The sequence below is a fragment of the Oryzias latipes genome, chromosome 6 (assembly GCF_002234675.1).
Source record: "Oryzias latipes chromosome 6, ASM223467v1".
NCBI classification, from domain to species: Eukaryota; Metazoa; Chordata; class Actinopteri; order Beloniformes; family Adrianichthyidae; genus Oryzias; species Oryzias latipes.
In genome coordinates this window covers 27,705,837-27,724,651 of record NC_019864.2, presented here as the reverse complement: position 1 = coordinate 27,724,651, position 18,815 = coordinate 27,705,837, and the positions used below count along the sequence as shown (strand labels likewise).

General features: G+C 37.2%; 1 protein-coding gene across 3 annotated transcripts in view; it reads right to left on the bottom strand.

Moving 5' to 3' along the window:
* fanca (Fanconi anemia complementation group A) overlaps nucleotides 1-18,815 on the bottom strand; it is a 21,138-nt gene extending 2,323 nt beyond the window's left edge. The window contains exons 1-36 of one of the 3 annotated variants that reach the window (XR_002290443.2): nucleotides 18,611-18,815; nucleotides 17,965-18,077; nucleotides 17,777-17,873; nucleotides 17,297-17,454; nucleotides 16,497-16,592; nucleotides 15,929-16,002; nucleotides 15,626-15,735; nucleotides 15,319-15,429; nucleotides 15,132-15,195; nucleotides 14,341-14,453; nucleotides 12,902-12,978; nucleotides 12,419-12,560; nucleotides 12,103-12,236; nucleotides 11,655-11,765; nucleotides 10,418-10,513; nucleotides 10,275-10,328; nucleotides 9,956-10,044; nucleotides 8,484-8,544; nucleotides 8,343-8,392; nucleotides 8,172-8,242; nucleotides 7,548-7,646; nucleotides 7,304-7,437; nucleotides 7,137-7,207; nucleotides 5,611-5,710; nucleotides 5,333-5,520; nucleotides 3,705-3,801; nucleotides 3,145-3,327; nucleotides 2,968-3,041; nucleotides 2,447-2,575; nucleotides 2,233-2,320; nucleotides 1,720-1,880; nucleotides 1,380-1,485; nucleotides 1,247-1,306; nucleotides 1,067-1,171; nucleotides 816-931; nucleotides 358-508 (exon numbers count right to left, since the gene is read on the bottom strand). Coding sequence is in view for 2 of the 3 variants with exons in the window: in XM_011476451.3 (XP_011474753.2) it covers nucleotides 358-508; nucleotides 816-931; nucleotides 1,067-1,171; nucleotides 1,247-1,306; nucleotides 1,380-1,485; nucleotides 1,720-1,880; nucleotides 2,233-2,320; nucleotides 2,447-2,575; nucleotides 2,968-3,041; nucleotides 3,145-3,327; nucleotides 3,705-3,801; nucleotides 5,333-5,520; nucleotides 5,611-5,710; nucleotides 7,137-7,207; nucleotides 7,304-7,437; nucleotides 7,548-7,646; nucleotides 8,172-8,242; nucleotides 8,343-8,392; nucleotides 8,484-8,544; nucleotides 9,956-10,044; nucleotides 10,275-10,328; nucleotides 10,418-10,513; nucleotides 11,655-11,765; nucleotides 12,103-12,236; nucleotides 12,419-12,560; nucleotides 12,902-12,978; nucleotides 14,341-14,453; nucleotides 15,132-15,195; nucleotides 15,319-15,429; nucleotides 15,626-15,735; nucleotides 15,929-16,002; nucleotides 16,497-16,592; nucleotides 17,297-17,454; nucleotides 17,777-17,873; nucleotides 17,965-18,077; nucleotides 18,611-18,671 (3,744 nt within the window). In the remaining variant the exon portion in view is untranslated. The remainder of the gene's footprint in view (nucleotides 1-357; nucleotides 509-815; nucleotides 932-1,066; nucleotides 1,172-1,246; nucleotides 1,307-1,379; nucleotides 1,486-1,719; nucleotides 1,881-2,232; nucleotides 2,321-2,446; nucleotides 2,576-2,967; nucleotides 3,042-3,144; nucleotides 3,328-3,704; nucleotides 3,802-5,332; nucleotides 5,521-5,610; nucleotides 5,711-7,136; nucleotides 7,208-7,303; nucleotides 7,438-7,547; nucleotides 7,647-8,171; nucleotides 8,243-8,342; nucleotides 8,393-8,483; nucleotides 8,545-9,955; nucleotides 10,045-10,274; nucleotides 10,329-10,417; nucleotides 10,514-11,654; nucleotides 11,766-12,102; nucleotides 12,237-12,418; nucleotides 12,561-12,901; nucleotides 12,979-14,340; nucleotides 14,454-15,131; nucleotides 15,196-15,318; nucleotides 15,430-15,625; nucleotides 15,736-15,928; nucleotides 16,003-16,496; nucleotides 16,593-17,296; nucleotides 17,455-17,776; nucleotides 17,874-17,964; nucleotides 18,078-18,610) is intronic. The other 2 variants (XM_011476451.3, XM_011476454.3) reach the window with 2 other exon arrangements.

The window sequence follows — 18,815 nt, the reverse complement described above, 5'->3', positions numbered from 1 at the left end:
CATAAAAACAATATTTCACACTTTGAATTAAAGCAATATAAGGTTTCTATTATGTTCACTAGAAATGTTAAGACGGTACTCTAATCATTTAAAAGTACCCCCTCCTAAACAATGACCGACTGTTATTGCATTTAAAAAGGGATGTTTGACTACAGACGACAAAATGTTGTGTTTAAAGTTACAAAAGTTAAAAAAGGTCATTTTTTCTGTGCTATAGCATCAACTCAAACAGTGAATCAAATGGAAATACTTCGACAATATGTGTCAAAAACATCCAAATAGAGGATTTTCAAAGTTTTCAAGCTCTTATAAGAATCCTGCATCACACTTTTCCAAAAGTGAGAGGTTTGCTCTCACCTGCTTATATTTGACATCTTTCTGGTGTTGCAGGGAATTCAGGGCAACACGGAGGCTTTTTACTTCACAGCTCTGCCAAGAACGATGAAGGCTGGCCGCCAAAAGAATAGATGGAGCTGAAGGCATCGGCAGCCCCTGACCATTCACTAAGCTGCAGAACAAACAGATGAAGCTCACAGCAACAGTTTTTAAGGCTTCATCTAAAATTTTTACCTTTTAATACCAGACAGAATTTTACTAAGATACAATCCAACGTCTGAATCTGCAGAAATGTGACTCTTCACACTAAGAGATTATCTTTACAGTCCCTTTGGTCAGCATTTGTTGTTTTTGCTGTGCTCTAAATGTGCAAAGTAACAGCTTTGACTGTTGTTTTCCATTGCTAGCAGAATAATCTTACCACGTCTTGAGTTACATGCTAACTCGGCAGAAAACGGACCTTGAGGATGTGGTTTTACCTGCTGGCCCAGTGCTGACAGTCAGTGAGGAGCTGCAGCTGCTGTGGTGGAGACGCGCCGTCACTCAGGCGCCGCCAGAGTGAAAATGCAAATGCAGACAAACGTCGCCACCAGTGCTACATTCACAAGCAAAGTACGTTTAAAAAAATGTTTTTTTGTTTGAAGATTAACAATTATTCCTTTAAGTGATACAATGATGTTTAACGGTAAAGAAAATCCAGTATAGAAGTATCATTTTTAGCAGGAAGTACCGCTGTAGAGACCAGCATCAGAGGACAGTGAAGACCTATGTGAGACCAGACTTTGCTCAATTCTTCTGCTGGATATTTACACTGCACACAAGCATATATTAGGCCCTGGAAAATGAATGCAAATATTATTATCTCTGTAAATTCAGTCACTTTGTACATTTTTTAGTGAATAATTCCCACCTTCAAGAAGTGTGCAGTTATGTGGCTGGGCAGCAAGCCGGCCGGAGCGCATACTCTCCTCTGAAGATGAAGAAGACAACAGTAATTACCGCCTTCGCCATGATCAGCTTTAAGAGAGAAGCTTGACGTTCACCTGATGCTGGTTGACATGTTCTATTAGCTTGTTTATTTCCACAGTTGTTCTTTCTCCTTCTGTCTTTACTCGGATGAAAAGAACAGCTGGGAGAGACGGGAGAACCCTGAGAGATCCGCAAAGGAGAACAAATCAAAAAACAGTTTACAAAATCACCAGTGACAGGTTTGTCTTTAATGTTCAAACTTTTTAAAATCCCAAAATCTGTTCAACTCAAACTTTGTGGATTGGACTGTCTGTAATTTTCATGGGATTAAGTTGCGCTTTTTTAAAAACTATATTTCCCACATGCCCCTGTGGCATGGGGATACAGGATTCATGATTCTTATACAGTGGTCACCTGTTCCATGTGTGTAGCGTTTGCTGCAGACTGAGCTCAGTGCCGATGCTCATCGAGGCCGACGTCCCTGTGGGCGGGCATCTCTGAGACAGCAGCTCAAACAGGAAGTCGCACAGATCGAGTCTGTGACCACAGCTGACCTCCATCTCGTAGATCAGCTCCTTCATGCAAACAACAAATTTGCATCAACAGTATGGCTCTACAGGCCACTTCCTGTACAGGTTTGCCCATTTTTTAGCCCTAAGGGCAGTTGTGACGATGGCATTTGATAAACAGCCATCCATGGAAACCTACCCCAGTCACCCGCTCATTCTTCCACGGAAGAAAAACCCTAAACATTTGACACATCTTCATAAAGTCTCATTTCCTTCATACAACACATTTGTAAGCATTTTTACATTATGTCTACAACAAGAAGAAGCCACTTACTTCTTTGAAAAATTCTCTGAATTTGTTCAATCAACAGTAAATCATCAAAGAATGTTTGGTCCATGAGAAATGGACTTCACACACCTGTAACCTGGACAGGAGGTCTGGCAGGCAGCTTCCTGTCTCTGCTGTTCCTGGCTGAACGAAAGGCCTTTCAGGGCTGGAGTCACTGCTGACATCATCCACAAAAGCAGAACATCCCGAAGGTCAGAATTTCAACGCGCTCCCTCTCAGTTATCCAGAAAAACCACGACGTTACAGTGTTTGGTAAATCCAAGAGTGATGAGAGCTATGGCACCTTGGCTGCTGGTCCATGATGGCGTTGAGAAAGTGCGAGCAGAGGTTCTTCATGTCTCCGCCGCAGCCTCCCTGCTCCTCAGGAAGAGGAAGATAAAAATCCATACAAGCCCATTGCTGATACTCCTGACTACGCAGAAAAGATTGAAAGAAGAAATCAGCTGTTATTTCTATTTTATGCTGGTTTTTTTAAGCTTAAAAATAATTTCTTGCCCTTAAAGTTTTCCAATTATATCAATGGTTCATAACTTGAAAGGGCTGCATAACATGTCAACAGTTATGTAATATAGATTTTTGGTTTCAGCATCAAACTGAAATCTGAAATATTAATGGAGGAGAAAACTGAAAAAAAATTAAACTCAGCCAGCTTGATGCTAATATCACCTAAAAGATAAGCCGTGCATAAGCTTTACGATTAAGAGTATAAAGGACGCGAGGAGTGTGAGCTCTTTCTTATCTGGTTTTGGCCCTTTTTTTGTTTATTCACAAATCATTCCAGGATCTTTGAGCTTCTCCACTTACCGCTGTGTGTCAGACAGCGCGTCTTCACTCCTTTGAACTCTGAGTTCGCTGTGCAGCCATTCGGAGAAACTCAACTAAAAGATTTAAAAAAATAAAAAAGCAAGGTATATATATTGCCCAAAACCCTGGAAATCTGGACAGAAACTCTGCATTACGAAGGGGTAAAAACAAACTCACCCTATACTGCGGCAGCAGCTGGAGCTGTTGGAAGGCTTTGTGTCTCCACAGGCAGCAGGCGGCCTTGCTCCAGGTGCTGTTGCTGTCTGTGATGCTGCTCCACAGACCGCACTCCTCCTGATCAGAAACCTCAGCAATAGTTCCTCTGGCCTCCGGCATAAGTCTTGGTATGAGGTACAGGAGCTAAGCAAAGGCAGCGATTTGTGGTTAAAAGATCTTGATTTTTAGGGGAGACGGTTTTATTCTTGACTTGCAAGATTTCCTTATCCTGACTAATACTTTTTTATTCCCCCATGACTTCCATATCTGTTTAAAGTGGTTTTATGTAAACCCGTTATTTGTCATCATCATTCATTGGAAAACATCATGGAAGAATACATTTTATGTTCATTTAACTTGTTTTAAAAAGACGGACTAAACTAACATTTATGTATTTTTAGATTACATGACTTATATAGTAATAAAAACTTTCAGCATTTCTGTGTAGAAAAGACAGAAATGCTGCGACTGACTGATGTGAAGGACTGGAGTTATTTAACATGCTCCAAAAAAACATATACCTTCTTAAAAATGCTGCTGGGGATGAACTCCTGTTGTTGCTGTTCAGGCAGTGAGTCTCCGGCGCAGATCCCATAACACACAGCGGCAACACACAACCTGGACAGTAACAGGATGACAACCAGTTAAAGGCCCACTCCAATCATCCTTTGAACCATTTTTAAAGCCTTCCCAGTGGTCTTTTAATTATGATGATGCCATTTAAAAACCGTTGTTTTCTAGGACATAGTTTCTGCAGAGTGAAAGGAGTTTGAAGAATTCACCTCCGAGTTTTGGGTGAGACTGTTGGTGTGAAGCAACCCTGACAGGCCTAACCTTTGCCGTTGAGAGCTCTCCGTCTACACGCTCTCCCACCAGGTTACAGACCGACACAACACCAACATAACATTAGTGCTGCAACAAAAATGGCGAGCAATATGGGAGCTATCCTGTCGTGCAGCTCAGACGAGGAAATCAAATCATGGATCTGTTTGTCTGAAAGTGGATGCATCAGAATGGAGCAGGGAGCTCGACATACAGCTATGTACTGTGTGTTTACGTATAAAACTAATAAGATTCTTTTCAAACAGCATTTTTTCATCTGCTCCTAATTCACAAAAATTTGAAGAAATAAATAAAGCAATATTAGACTTAATTTTCTTAAAAACACAGATTTTCTTAGGAGAGGGTCTTTAAAATGCTGGAATCAAGACCAGCAGGTGACCTGTATCTTACAGGGGAAGGGTCTGACCTTCGGAATGTAAAAGATTGGGGAAAATCCTTATGGTGAAAAAAAGAAGATGATGATCTAGAGTGGAAGTTGGAAGCTTCCCTAACGTTCCATGGATTGTGTTGAGATCCCAGTACGTAAAATACATGGTAGAAGAAAGCAAAAGTCCTATGTAAAAACACATAGAGCTTTTAAAGATGGGTATTTATTATGATCAAATTATAAGTCTTAGTCAAAGGTTCAGGTTTCATCCAAATATGTATTTTTTTTAAAGAGAAAATTCATCTTTTGTGGTGGCCAAAGATTAATTTTGAATATATACCTCCAGTGAAATAAAAAAATAAAGAACAACATTGAGATAAAAAGTCTACAGATGAGAAAATGATTTGCAAAAATTCAACAGATATTTAAAACTTATTTAATCAATACATCTTTCAGTTTGTGGGAAATGATATCAGTGCATCATATTATATTTCATTAGATTTTGTTGTAATAAAGGCTTAAGGTCATCTGTATTTAGTTTTCTTTAAGTTCGGTTAAGTTAAAGTTTTAACCACATGCTGTAAAGAAAGTGTTATAATAAAAATACTTAAATTGTTTAGGAGAAAATACAACATAAGCATGATTAAATTTAAAAACTGCTTAGAAATAACAGTTTTTCTTATTAGAAAAACCCTTATCAATAATATTGCTACATTTGAAAAACTTTCAAAAAGATTAAATTACAAGTTTTTTTGTTTTTTATTTTTAAAGTTCATTATCTTCTGTGTAGGTTGTGTAACGTAGTTCTACATTGGTGGTTGTGTTTGGGAATTGTGTCGTTTCTAAAAAAGACTTTGCACATCAACATTTTTCAATACCAAACCTTTCTGGTGTCCAAAAAAGAAAATAAATAAACGTATAGAAGGACGAGCAACCTGCCTGACACAGAAGAGCATGTTGGGGAGTGTGCTGCACACAAGAGCCGAGCTGAGAACATTTCTGAACGGGATCGGTTCTTGTCGAACAGTTGAAGCCAGCTGAACCAGGGGATTGTGGGACATGGAGGCCTGAAGGTGAACCACAAACACTGCCAATCCGAGTACATGTGCAGAATTAAGCAATGAGCCCTTTGAAAAGAAAATGTGAGATGAACAGATTTGGGTTAGAATAGGACATTTCTGGCAAACAGAGATGGAGATAAAGATGTTTTTATGTACCTGGTTATGAAAAAGGTCCCACAGTCTGTTCATGAGACTGGATAGAAGCTGCGTGTTCCCAAGCAGCATACGAACAAACATAGACGCCCACTGGTTTTGTCTGAAGAGGTAGGAGGGAAACAATCATGTAAATAAAAATGAACAGAGACTACCATTATGTAAATATGCAAGTATTGATAATCCAGTTAAATAATCTAATGTTCCATTTTTTGGCTGATTTCCTTTAGATGGGGTTCATTTTATTCTCAACAGAAAGACAAAAAGTGAAAGAAAACATTAGCCGTTATTGTAAACAAGATCCTCTTCTTAATAGCTAACCTGGTTAAAGAAAGGTTTAAAAAAAAGAAAAAAAATTAGAATTGCATCCGTCTCCAAGTGAGACGTATGAATTAGATTCCAGTTTTGGCAAGACAACCCTCAGCTTTTCAAACATTTTATTTTTATAATTCATATTTCCTCTACTGATCACTGATTCTTGAAAAACTAAAAGATCAGTAAAGCACATAATAAATATACCACCAGTTAATCCAAGTTAAACAATTTATAGTCATTTTATGTTCAAAAATAATTATTTTTTAATTAGATTTTTTCCCCCTGCATTTTTCAGATTAGACTGGTTTAGAATGACAAACAGGTTTTAATAATGCAAACATAAATATTAACAATGTGCAGTTACAAATTTAGGAACATGTATCATTTTATCTACAAACATGCATGAACTCTTGCAAAAGGGCTTATATTAATTAGAATAGAACAAATATCCAACCATTAATCTATTGTTGGGTGTTTTAAAATAACCAAAGGTCATCATAAATTACATAACTATCATGCGAGGGGCATTAAAATAGGCTCTTTTTTTACTGCAAAACAGATATTTTCTTTTGAAACTGCCAATGAAAACTTTTAAATAAGTTTGAAACATGTAGACGTAACCCTTGTGCTATCCTAGGCACTTAAACGTTGGGATTTGGGTCATCTAGACCCACTAGACAGTGCTCTGAACCTTTTTTCTTCAATGATTTGTGATCTTCACTGGTGTCCATGGATTACATGAAATCTTTCCACCTTCATCCACCTTTGTCATGGTAGGGAGAACACATCAATGGAAGGGTGGGGTCATAGGATAGCACAAGGGTTAACAGTTGCATTAATGTATTTATTCCCTGTTTAGGATGGAAAATTGATTTAAATATATTTGCTAGTAACTTATTTGCTAGAAACTGCCGCGAAGGAGGGTCTAAGGGCAGGGATGCCCAGTTTAGTTTAGTCTGTTTAGTTAAAGTTTAGAATTATCCTATGGAATTCTATAAATTTAAGATCCTTTTTGATTGTATGTTTACCTTACTGGTACGAAGCCCATTGAGACGACTGTTGTTGTGAATTTGGGCTATACAGATAAAATTGAATTGAATTGAAAAATTGAACTTGTAACCGACATTAACACGAACATAGAGTGACACAAATGTATCACATGTTTTTTTTCCAAATGGTGTTTAGCAGCAGTCAGACTGCAGAGTCATACTCACTGGTTGGGAGAGTTTGATCTGGAAGCGTTTAACAGACACTGACAGAAGTTTCTCAGGAGGATGTTGACAGCCTGAAGATGAAATTCATTTAAAACAAAACAGCCTTTTCAACAAAGAAGACCTTGAGGTTTTACATTTGGAGAGAACAAATGAATTTCAGTACAAACGTTCGAGTGCAGCTCAGCCAACAGAGCGCCATCAGTGTTCAGGATGATGACGGTGTTTCCAGTCGGTTCATTGGGACAACCGGGAAAGATGATGCTCAAAGTGTGGGAGATCCGGGACAGCTGGGCTGACATCTCTGCAGATGCATGACCAATAAACAGACAGTGTGCACAAGCCCATAGGTTTTATGTTTTTAGAACACTCATTGGGGGCAAAGATAAATAAAAATGAGTGACAGATACAGACCTCCATGGTTTCCACTAGTAACCAGCTCTGTGAACTCCTGCAGCTGAATCCTGACAACCTCCAGAGGATCATCTTTGGTGTCCAAACACACAACACTTTCTGAAACGTAAAATCACGATTAGATTTTCCTCCAAGTGTCATTCATGCAGATAAAGGAATACACCATAAAAGCTCAATTGTCCCTGCATGCTCTGTGTTGTATGGTTGTATGGTGTCCCATGCTGTAGCTCGGTTGGTAAGAAGCTACCATGCAGGAATCCAGGGTTCGATTCCCGGAGGGGAATGAGCATTGGTCCTGGGGGCAATTACCATATCAATTGCGAGCAATTAACATCACCCAGTGGGGGTCTTTAGGCAAGGCCCTTAACGCTACTGCCTCCCTAGCGCAGTTCACCTGCAGCTCACCGCTCCCCCAGGGGATGGGTCAAATGCGGAGAAGAATTTCCCCATTGAGGGATAAATACAGTATCAGAAAAAAAAATGCTGCCTGATCCTTGATAAAACAAACCTATAAACCCTGGGATCACAATTTTCAGTTTTAAACTGTGTCAATAGCTTTTTGGGTGCATCTAGTATATTTAAAAACCCCAAATAAATCATTAAAGTCAACATAAACATACTCACTTTTCTGCTGTCGCTGTTTCTGACAAGACTCTAGATAAGAGGAATACAGTGCCGCAGGGATCTTATCTGCCCTAAAAAAAACATTTTGAGTGGAAATACAACAAATTATTAAGAGCAGCAGTTATTGATAAATAGACACACAGCTACAAAGGCTGATGTACAGCAACTCACTTCTTTAAAGCTTCAATGAAGCTCATCAGATCATCTTGTTTCACGGGAAGCTGTCAGCATTTAACAAAAAGAGAAGAATTCATGAAACCAAAAGCTTCTTCCCGTGTGGAGATGCCCCGTTTGTGACAGAGTAATACTCACCAGTCTGGGCTTCAACAAAGCAGGAAGGAATCGGGTCAAGAAATACGGCCTCCGGAAGATACTGCAAAAAAACAAAACTGATGGGATTTTTCAAAGATTTGAGAGATGCTCTCACAGGCTTCTCTTGGCTTCTCCATTCAATTATCTGCTAACTTTTGTGGCCAAATCCTCAACATGAAGTTGTTGAATTTATTTTTAGTTTTTGTGCCTTTTTCTTGGTCATGATTTATGAGTGTTTTGTGCCTTTGTGAACGCCTTATCCATATTCTTATCTGCAGACGATTTGTTAACATTCTGTGAAACTTGTCTATGCTCCTTTTATTGCTTAAGCTATTTTTATGACATTTTTTATTTCATTACCTTTTCATCCACTTGCATCTGTTTTTCTCCCCTTTCCAGGTTCAAACCTTCTCAGAAATATCCAATTTTATCATCGATTTAAAGCAATCAATCTTTAGTGAAACCGCCTTCCTACAGCTCACATCAAAGTCTGCTTTCTTTTAATGACCCCTCAAATCGTTATTTTTTTTTACTCCTCTTGCATCACTGAAACGCCACTTAAACCTTTAAATCTGCTTCTATGAAGAAAAAAATCATACTTTTTTAACCTACTGTATATTCTACCTCTTGGCAAAATTTCCATAAAAATACAATTTAGCAATTTTAGATTAAACCTCGTCTGTACTGCCCAACAAACTCACCTCTAACTTTCTCCTTCTTTTCTCATTGACTGCTTAGCACCAATCAAATCTTGATTTTCCTCAAACTTTCTTGAATTCAACTGAACAGAGGTGCCCCAAGTCCATCATATATAAACCGAAAGCTTTTGCTTCTCATCAATACCAACTCTGTTCCTCCTTCGCCTCCAGTCAATCGTCTGTATGTCTTCTCTGTCAGATCAATACCACTACCTGGCCTGCATATTTCCACTGGTGTAGGTGGAAATATGCAGACGGGGATGTTGGGATGTCCTTCAACTCCCCAGATTCTAAATTTACTTCCTGCTGACATCAGAAACTTCACTTCGCTCTTCTAACCTTCTCACTCAAAATAACCTGTTCAAATTTACCTTTAATCCAAAGCAGCAGAGTCTCATTTTAATCTGTTTTTTTATTTTTCTGTACTTTCGATTTTGTGAATTTCATTTATTTATTTATTTATTTTGCGCAGTGTCCTTGAGTACGTCATATAGATTATTAAAAAAAATTAATGTTGACAATTTCTAAAAAAAATACTTTTTCGTCTATTATTAATACCGGTAATGCGTTTTAGTGTTCATATTTGTTTTTACACTAATGTGCTTCAATTTTCTAACTTGAATATTAAATTTACTGGTGTTTCATCACCATTGTTTGTCTTAAAGTGTCCTTTTTGTCATTTAAAAAAAAAACATTTTTTAGTTATCTAACAGTGATTACGTAAAGATTTTGGGCCATATTTATGCATTTCCTCTTAAGTACAGACAGTGCTACCTGGCCTCCATGACTGTCGCAGAGATCCTGCCAGTGGTCCTAAACAAAGACACGGCTTTCTCCACATCCTGCTCCGCCTGACATTCGGGCTGCAGCAGAGCACAATTGTTAAATTCACAAAAACAAAACAATCTTTTTAAGGCTGAACTATTTTCTATGTGTGAATATTTGGCTAATCCTGGTTTCTCAATGATAAGTAGTATAAAAGCAGATAGAAAGATGTATAACCTGATATTTTTCTATCTGCCTTCTAAAACCTCAATAAATAACAGCAGCTGAAGATAAAAGGAGAAATTCCTCCACTGTGTGTCACTGTTACCTGCACTGCTGCACCGGAAACATCTTCATATAAACCCATGTCCTCCACAGACTCCTTTGAGTTCCCAAACACACAAATGTTAAACATTTATAATAAACTGTTAAAGCTGCAGTCATGTATGACTTTAAATTCATTTTCTTTACCTTTAGGTCAGCAAGTCGAGTCTTTGCCAAAGAAACGTACTCCATGAGAAGACTGCGGTGTTTCACAGGCACATAAGGAGGGTTCAGGATGTGAACCTGCCGTGTGAAAGTAACAGTCAGCTGTTAGACATCAGAACGAAAACATTTATCTGTTCTCAGTGGATTTTTTAAACACCAGTAGGTTAAAATAAAAATGTGTCCCAGCAAATGCTATAGATGGAAGTGCCAGCAGACAGAAAAACCTTTAGTATTTTATCAAACACAACATTTTGTAACTGTATCTGCAACAACTGATGAGAATCTTGCTAAAATCATTATGGAACTATATAAAAAGCATAAATCTATTTGCTTTAGATAGTAAAAGTCAAACTCTTCCGTTTTGCTTAGCTATAAAATGAGAAGTAATCACTATGTTCAAAACAAATCATATTTGACATTCAAACAACACCAAATGTTTAAAAAAATAGGGATGTAAAGGATAACAGGTATCAAAAAATGGATCTTTTACTGAAAGTAACAGGAGTATAGGCTGAAAAACCACAGATATGAGCAAGATTATGTTGTTAAAAAGGAATAAAGTCAATCAGGAAGTAAATAATTGTTGTCCGTTTCTCTTCTTTTGCTTGTACGTTTGATGCGAACGAAAGACGTCCAATCAAAAGTTTGCTTCAAACAAGTGGGGTCGGTTACAATTGGTTGAAGGAGAACAACAGCTAGGGATGTGTTCACTAAACATATAACCATTTTTTTAATAATAAATTATTATAAAACCCTTTTTTTAAACAACAAAACAGTCTAAAAGACCCAAAATACCAGGTTTTAATGCTTAAAGATTTTATCAGCACACGTCACGTAAATATAGTCACAACATAAAACCAAAAAATGACCTTAGAGTTGATACAATTTAAAATTTAAAGTGACTTTTAGAGCGGTTTCAGCCTGCACACATGCAGATTAGATGCAAGTATAAAATCTTACAGATTTTAACATCACTAAAATTATATTAAATACTCAAACTCACACATTTGTCAAAGTATGAGATCCTTTTTATATCAAAAATAGACTTCTGCTTTAATGAGATCAAGGCTTTGGCCGCTTCTACCAGATGAATGAACTGTTTCCTCTGTCATCATTAAAAAAAGAAATCCATGGAAACAAATCTACCTTACACCAATATATATGGATTATGTCTCATTAACAACTGTTGCTTCCTATTAGTAGAGGTTTATAGTCACACCTTGAGGTACTGTGGAGGCTCAAAGGGCACCAGGTCAGAGAGGAACTTCAACAGGAACACCAGGGATTTCTTGCTGTTTGCATGGTAGCCACTGCCACTGCCGAAAGACATCTGAGAAGACAGTAAAAGATCGGCTTACTGGTAAAATTATCTCACAAATATCTCAATGTCTCAAAGATAGACTTATTGCAATAAACACCTAATAAAAGAAATTAGCAGGAAATAAAAAGATCACACGAAACTGGGTATTGAAAAAAAATAACTATATTATGCACCAGTAATTTGAGGGTTTAGTCATTAAATAAAAAGGTAATTGACTGAAATAAACATGAAATTCATTAATAACGTGCATTTATGATGAGATACTGGTCCCATCTGGATATTCTAAAAAGAAAACAAAAAGGAAATGTATCAAATGAAAGGTGGTACGGTAGAGTGGGTGTGTAACCTTGAACCAGTCACTGTAGGAAAAAAAGATGGCGGGACCCTCCAGCGCACCCTGTCGAGCCAACAAGAAGGCAGTTATCATGTTCTCCAGGTCATAGCCGTGAAATGCAGAGTTCAGAAGTCTGGACAGCAGGTCTGGCAGATGCAAATCAGAAATAGAACATATTGTTAATGTCTAAAAAATGTTAAATAGTTTTTTAAAAAGTCTCAACAAAGACAGAGTTTGTTCCCATCTAATTGGAGGATCTTTTTCCTGTTAAAGGGCTTTAAACAGTAGAAACCAGCTCTTTTAATACCAACAAACTCTCTGCTTTCACCTTTGAGGCTGGACTGGGCAGACTGCTCATAAACCAAGAGAGTGGAGAGGAAGCAGAGGACATGTTTCCAGTTGACCTCGTGAGTTTCCAGAACCCGCTGCAGGTGACCCAAGAGCTGGCCCACACTGAAAACCACCGCCAGCTTTCATGGAAACAGACACAACAGAAAACCTGCATGACTTTCCTGCAAAACTTCCACAATGACATACAGATTTGTTTTATCCAGGATAATGGAAAACTCTAACATGCTGACCATCACAACAGTGTTTTTGTTGCCGTTTTTCTAAAGAAATAGCAGACCATGAAAGGCAGAGGTCTGCAGGAACGGCAGCTCACACTCAGAAATCCACAGGCAGAACAGCAGATTCTAAAAAGCTCAATAACATCTAAATACACGTTACTTTTTAAAGCTGCGCTTTATTATAGCTGACTTCAATAATCCTGAAAGGTAAAACCAGAGGAACACAGACTAAAAATGTTTACCTTTCGGAAAAGTGTAGTCAGACAGCAGCTGGCTTTGGCAAAAGTCCATTCATTCTGCAGACTTATGGCATCCGACACTGAAGACAGAATTATTACACGTCAACAACAAGTAAACTGTTTTCACAAATTGCAAGAATGAAAACAAAAGTCATCCTCGTTGATTTTTCATCATTTTCATTTACATCCATTAGCCCTAATGTTACGTCATAGGGTCTGGTGTGGGTTTGTGCTTTGTTGTGTGTGTGAGTTTTCAGCTCATGCAGAGGTCCAGCTTCACCTTTGCTGCTGACCCCACCTCTGACAAAACTGATTCAGGTTTCTCCCTCCACCAATTACCAGGCTGGGGGACGGGTTTAAGAACTCCCAGAAACCTCTGCTCGAGTGGTGGCTGAATTCCTAGCTCTCAGCCTAGAAGCTCATTGAATCTTGGCTTTTTTTCTTATCTTCTAGGTTTCCATTGTTTTCCCCTGGTTAGCTTTGATCCTGTGGTTGAGTTCTTCTTTTGTTTCATTTTCTTTCTTGAGAGTTTTCTATTTGATTAGTTGTTGTGTTTCTGTTAATATTTTACTGTTTCCAAAAACATTTAAAATAGTGGCTTTTAAAGAGATTTAAAGTTACAAAACCTTTTTACATTTAGGTAAAAATGTTGCAGAATGACTTCTAACCATGACTTCTAATCCAGCATTCAAAAGAAAAAAATCCTAACAAGTTTGATCAGTTCAACAGTAAAAAAAAATTAAAATGACTTTAATTTAAAGCGCTCGAGAGCATCAGTATCTAACAAAGTAATTATTACAGACAGTTGTTTCACACAGAAAACACTTAAATCAATAATGCAATAGAAATAGAATCCATAAAAACTTCTGTAAACATCCTACATTTTTAAAAAGCTGCAGATAAGACATTACATTTCTGGTTATTTATGTATGTGTAAAGAAGAAAGGTCGTCATGCTCTAAAACCTTTTCAATCACCTTACAATAGTGATCATGAATCATGATTTTTCTAATGAAAAATAATATGCACATATTTTTATTTACATAATAATTATGTAGTTCATCTTAGTCCAGCGATTTATTGATACTTAAGAATTCTGAATGACCTGAATCTGTGTTGGTACGGTATAAATATCTGAAATTATGAACCGGATAATGATAATTAATGTAAAGAAAATGGTTACAGTAGAACAAGGTGGGATTTTATAAATTCGCTTCCTTCTACTCCCTTTCAAGGAATCTATGCTTTGATGACTAGTTATCCTAAGTTTGATACGTCTGCGTTTGGATGTCAAACTGTTGGTTGTATTGTTTGTGCATTACTCTTGCTTTGATTGTTTGAAAATAAACCCCTTTCTGAATCAAAAATCCAAATTGTGAAAGCAATATTTGGGATAAAGGCAGATAAAAGGGGAGGCCATTTAAAGGGATTATTGTTGCTTACCTGATAGTTGAGGTTTGTAGGTGAGAGTCTGTGTAAGGAAATGAGTAAAAAAACGCTGGACCGCCTCTTCTGTCGCTAAGACCCCACAAAGGGATGAATCAAATATTTCAAGCCTGCAGACAAAAGCAGAAACTATTTTCAACAATGAATGAATGAATATATACAGAGAGTGCTCCCTCTGATTTAAATATAGATTGTTTTTGTGGAAATTAACAGCTAAATAGATGCACTGCGCATAAAAGCAAACCAACTTTAACACTGATTTAAGCCAACAAGTCCAACCATAGATGCCAAGTCTACAGCTTTGGCCTTTTCAAAACCAGAGAAGCGTCAGTAATTTATTTGGCTCGAGTCCTGCTGGATTAAAGGGTTCACAACAGTAGTGACTAAGCTCCCAGACCGGTAACAACGTGTTTTACCGTCAAGATCACCATAAGTATTCATTTGTCATTACTTTACCATCTTAAGCAATGAAAAGAACTGTTTCAGCTTTGGATTCAGTTTTTATTTGTCACAACAAGCCAGATTTTACCTAGAAAAAGAAACCCTTAGAAGGTCTACAAGTAAACTGGGTCTATTATTGTTTCACTTGTTTTCACTTCTATATATGAGAGAAGACTTTTACCCTAATATATAGAATTTATACAACTTGGTAGCTTTTTTTGTCTGGTTCTTTTTTTGTTTGTTTCCTTAACAGTCTGACTGAAATGTCTGTTTTCCAGCATAAATTGCACAAATAAATACATTGTTCACCGCATTTAAAAGCACAAAATAGAACTTAAAAGTCAAACCAAAGCTTGGCTCCTGTCTCAACTGACTGATGTGCTGAACTTTTGTCCACAATGTCCAAAACCCCTGAAGAAATTAAGAGAGAAAGGAATAAAAAAAGAAGTGTTTGTTAGAGATTAAAGGTGTTAAAAGTTTCGTTCACTATGATCCTCAGAGATCTGCATAAATCCGTGTGAGAAAAAAACTCACAGAGGAGCAGATCGTCCATCACAGAGCAGCACAGCAGGGAGATCTTAACGTCTGTTGCTGCGGCGTCGTGGATCTTCTCGAAGCCTCCTCCCACCAAGAAGCCAACCACAGCTGAAATACAGGAGACATCCATACACATGTTTACACTAAATTTACTTTACAGAAGAATTCCACAGCTAAAAAAATAATATACCTTACAATATATGAAACACACATAAAACAAATTATCAACTACGAGAACCAGAAATTAAATGAAAAATACTTTAGGAATTTCATTTTTTTTTTTACTGGAGAATTAAGGCCTTACTTGATAAAACTTTCTTTTGAACTTTTTTGGTTTCTTCCTCTGTGTCTGGAGGTGTCCATTCAGAAAGAGCTTTCATTTGAGACAACAGCCATGTTCCAACACCTTCATCACTAAAATGAAACAAGTTCAAACCATCTGTAAATGCCTGTATGCTTATATATATTTATATATTATTCATATACTATATTATATATATAATAATGCAGTCAGTTGGAAACCCTTTTTTTGTGTCAAATCTATGTAGATTCATGTGAATTCTGTGTTTTACAGATGATTACAGATGAAAGTAGAGGCAGTTTTTACCTTTTCATGATGGACTTCAGGGAGAGGATGTTGTATGAATGTAAATAGTACACAACCTCCAGTTTGGGAAGTTTCTGAAAAAAGAAAAACATCATAAACTTTGTCACATTTTAGAATTTGTAAGTATTTTTCAAGATACCCCTTGATGATTTACTAAATTTAGGCGAAGTACAAATTAAGAATATTTCATGACCTAATATTTTCTCCAAATCACGGTGTACAGTTCTAAACCTTGAAGATTTTCTTTTACTCCTTATTATGTCATCTGTGACACCAAGGGTGAGGAATTTTATTCAGCCATCCCAATTTTTCAAGTTAAATCAAGTCAACCTTAACCGAGAAGCACTTTCTTTAACAAAGCAATCAGTAAATAAAACATTGATTAAAGGAAGTAAATAAAAGCACACCATAATAAACCCAAATGAAAACGTTTATTATACTGTTTTATAATAAGACTGTGCATTGTATACTGTTAAATGCTCCGTCTTTATGTTGATAACAAGCACATAAAAGCAATTGAGCAATAAAAAAACTTTGCTTTTAAGTCATTTAAAGAGTGCGCACACACCTGACCTCTCCTGTACTCCTGCCAGAGCAGTTTAGGGCAAAGGGCTCCCAGTGACAGCAGTTCTCTGCCGGACTCAAACAGAGCACACAGCTGGACCTGCAGAGAACACGACGAAAGCAACACCTCGAAAAAAACTCCATCATTTACAGCTGCTCAGAAAGCAGCTCTTGTATTATTAAGTTGGTGTTTCAGCTTCACAGACAATAGAGAGAATCTGCTACACAGATGTGATGTAAACATCCATCTTTATTTAGAGGCTTTTGTGCTATTGTTATTATTATTATTATAATAGTGCCAGTAATTTATGCATGTCTACAATTTATTGCAAAACTGATAGACAACAAGTTTAAAGGATGTCAGTCTTCTTCACCTGCAGACAAAAATAACAGCTTTCATTGATTATATATTTCTAATATATATTAAATTCTTAACTTGACTAAGCTCTAAAAGAAAGACTTTTAAAAACACCTAATTGAATTTAAACACTGTAAAACAATTAAGGACTGTTTCATTGTTAAATTTCTGTGCAAAAACATTTGTTCCACTTAAAAAATACAATAAAAAATAAAGAAGACATAGATACATCAAATCTATTTAACATAATAATAAAAACATTGATTACCAAATAAAATTAAAAAATGATGCTACCTTTTTGACATTATAAACAGCCATATGTGCATTTATACATAGAGCTTAAACATCACATTGAATCCTTTTAAGTTTGATCAAGTGACTGAATTACTGAGCTGCATTTTACGGTAGAACAGCTCTTGGACAAACTCGCCTCCTGTAAGACTCACCCTCTGATGACACGTGAACATCCCTCGGCTACTGTTTTCTTCCTGCTTTTCTTCATCGGTCTCTTGAGTGATCTCCACCAGTCTTTCCAGTATCATCCTCGCTGAAAGCACAGTGACCGACACGCCTATTTGTGCGGCCTGACGCTTCAGTTCATTCACTGCACACAGACATTGCAGCATTACCCATCAGAAAACGACTATTTGGGATCTCTTGTTGTTTTGGTGACAGCGAAAAAACACAAAAAACATAAAATACCCTGTTGTTGATCAGATACACACTCTGACAAGGAAAAATAATTAAAATATGTGATATTTGAACAGATCAGGTGTACAATGACGACACAATTTGTTCCACCTTTACAAAAAACCTCTATGCATAGCTGGTTGTTACAGCAAGTTGGTTGTGTCTATCAGCAGACATCTTCAGTGCAAATTTTAAACGCATAATCTGCATTGCTGAAGACACGTGAAGACGCCTACACAGCAAAGATCCAGCGAAGGGAGAGCAGATTCCCTTCGGCAAAGACGGTTTCTGTTCATCGTTTTGAGAGCCCAAAGTGTTGCACAAATCTGGAGTCTATAAAAAAATATGAACAAATGCACATTCGCAAAACCAAGCTAAACAAATGATATTAAAATAGCTTTTCTAAAAATGTCCCCTCGCTCACCACCACCTCCTGAAACAGGCTGCTAAGGTCCTGATGTTGCTCCAACAGTTGGATTGCTTCCACCTGCAACCTCCGACCATCTCCAAGCTTTGGCTTCTTCAGCACACGACCAGCTAAGAACAAACCAACAGGAGAAATAATCATAATATGAGTGATCCAACAGCCTTGCTGTATTAAGCAGATTAAGTTTTCATTCGTTCAGTGATGGAACTTTTTAAAACCGAAATTCTGTGTCTGTCTCTGATTGGAAAACTGTACACTCTTGACGAATAAATAAATATAGCTTCAAGAATTGTTGATAAATAAAACTGAAAGAGCACAAATTCAAACAAACGCTTTAAATTTCCCGATGTTTTTATTGCAGTCTTTTTCCTCAAAGTTGATGTTGCACATTTCTACTTTCCTGTTTTTGTTTATTTCAACATAAACGCGTTAATAACCTCTAACTATAACTTAAACTTAAGCCTCCCCGGCTTAAACCAAGAGGTGTGTTCGTTTGAATTCATTTGCTGCATCTTTCATTTGTGTTTTAGACAGCAAACGTCTTCCTGAAATACTTGTTGGCCTTATTAGAATCCGGGCGCAATCATTCAATCAGTAAAAATTAGAATGACACAGAGAAACTCTCTTTGACGTCTTAACTCACCGAGGAGGCTCGACAATGTCCTTTTCTGAGCAACAGACTCACACGTCGCACTCAAAGACATTTTTTTTACCTCGACTTGAATAAAAAAAAAAGGAAATTTTTAACATTAATAGTTCGTTTTACAGTTGTCACATCTTTTTTGATAGTTCAGGCGATGTTTTGGTTTGGCATGTCCGCCATCTTTTTCTTCGTCGCGCTTTTTCTC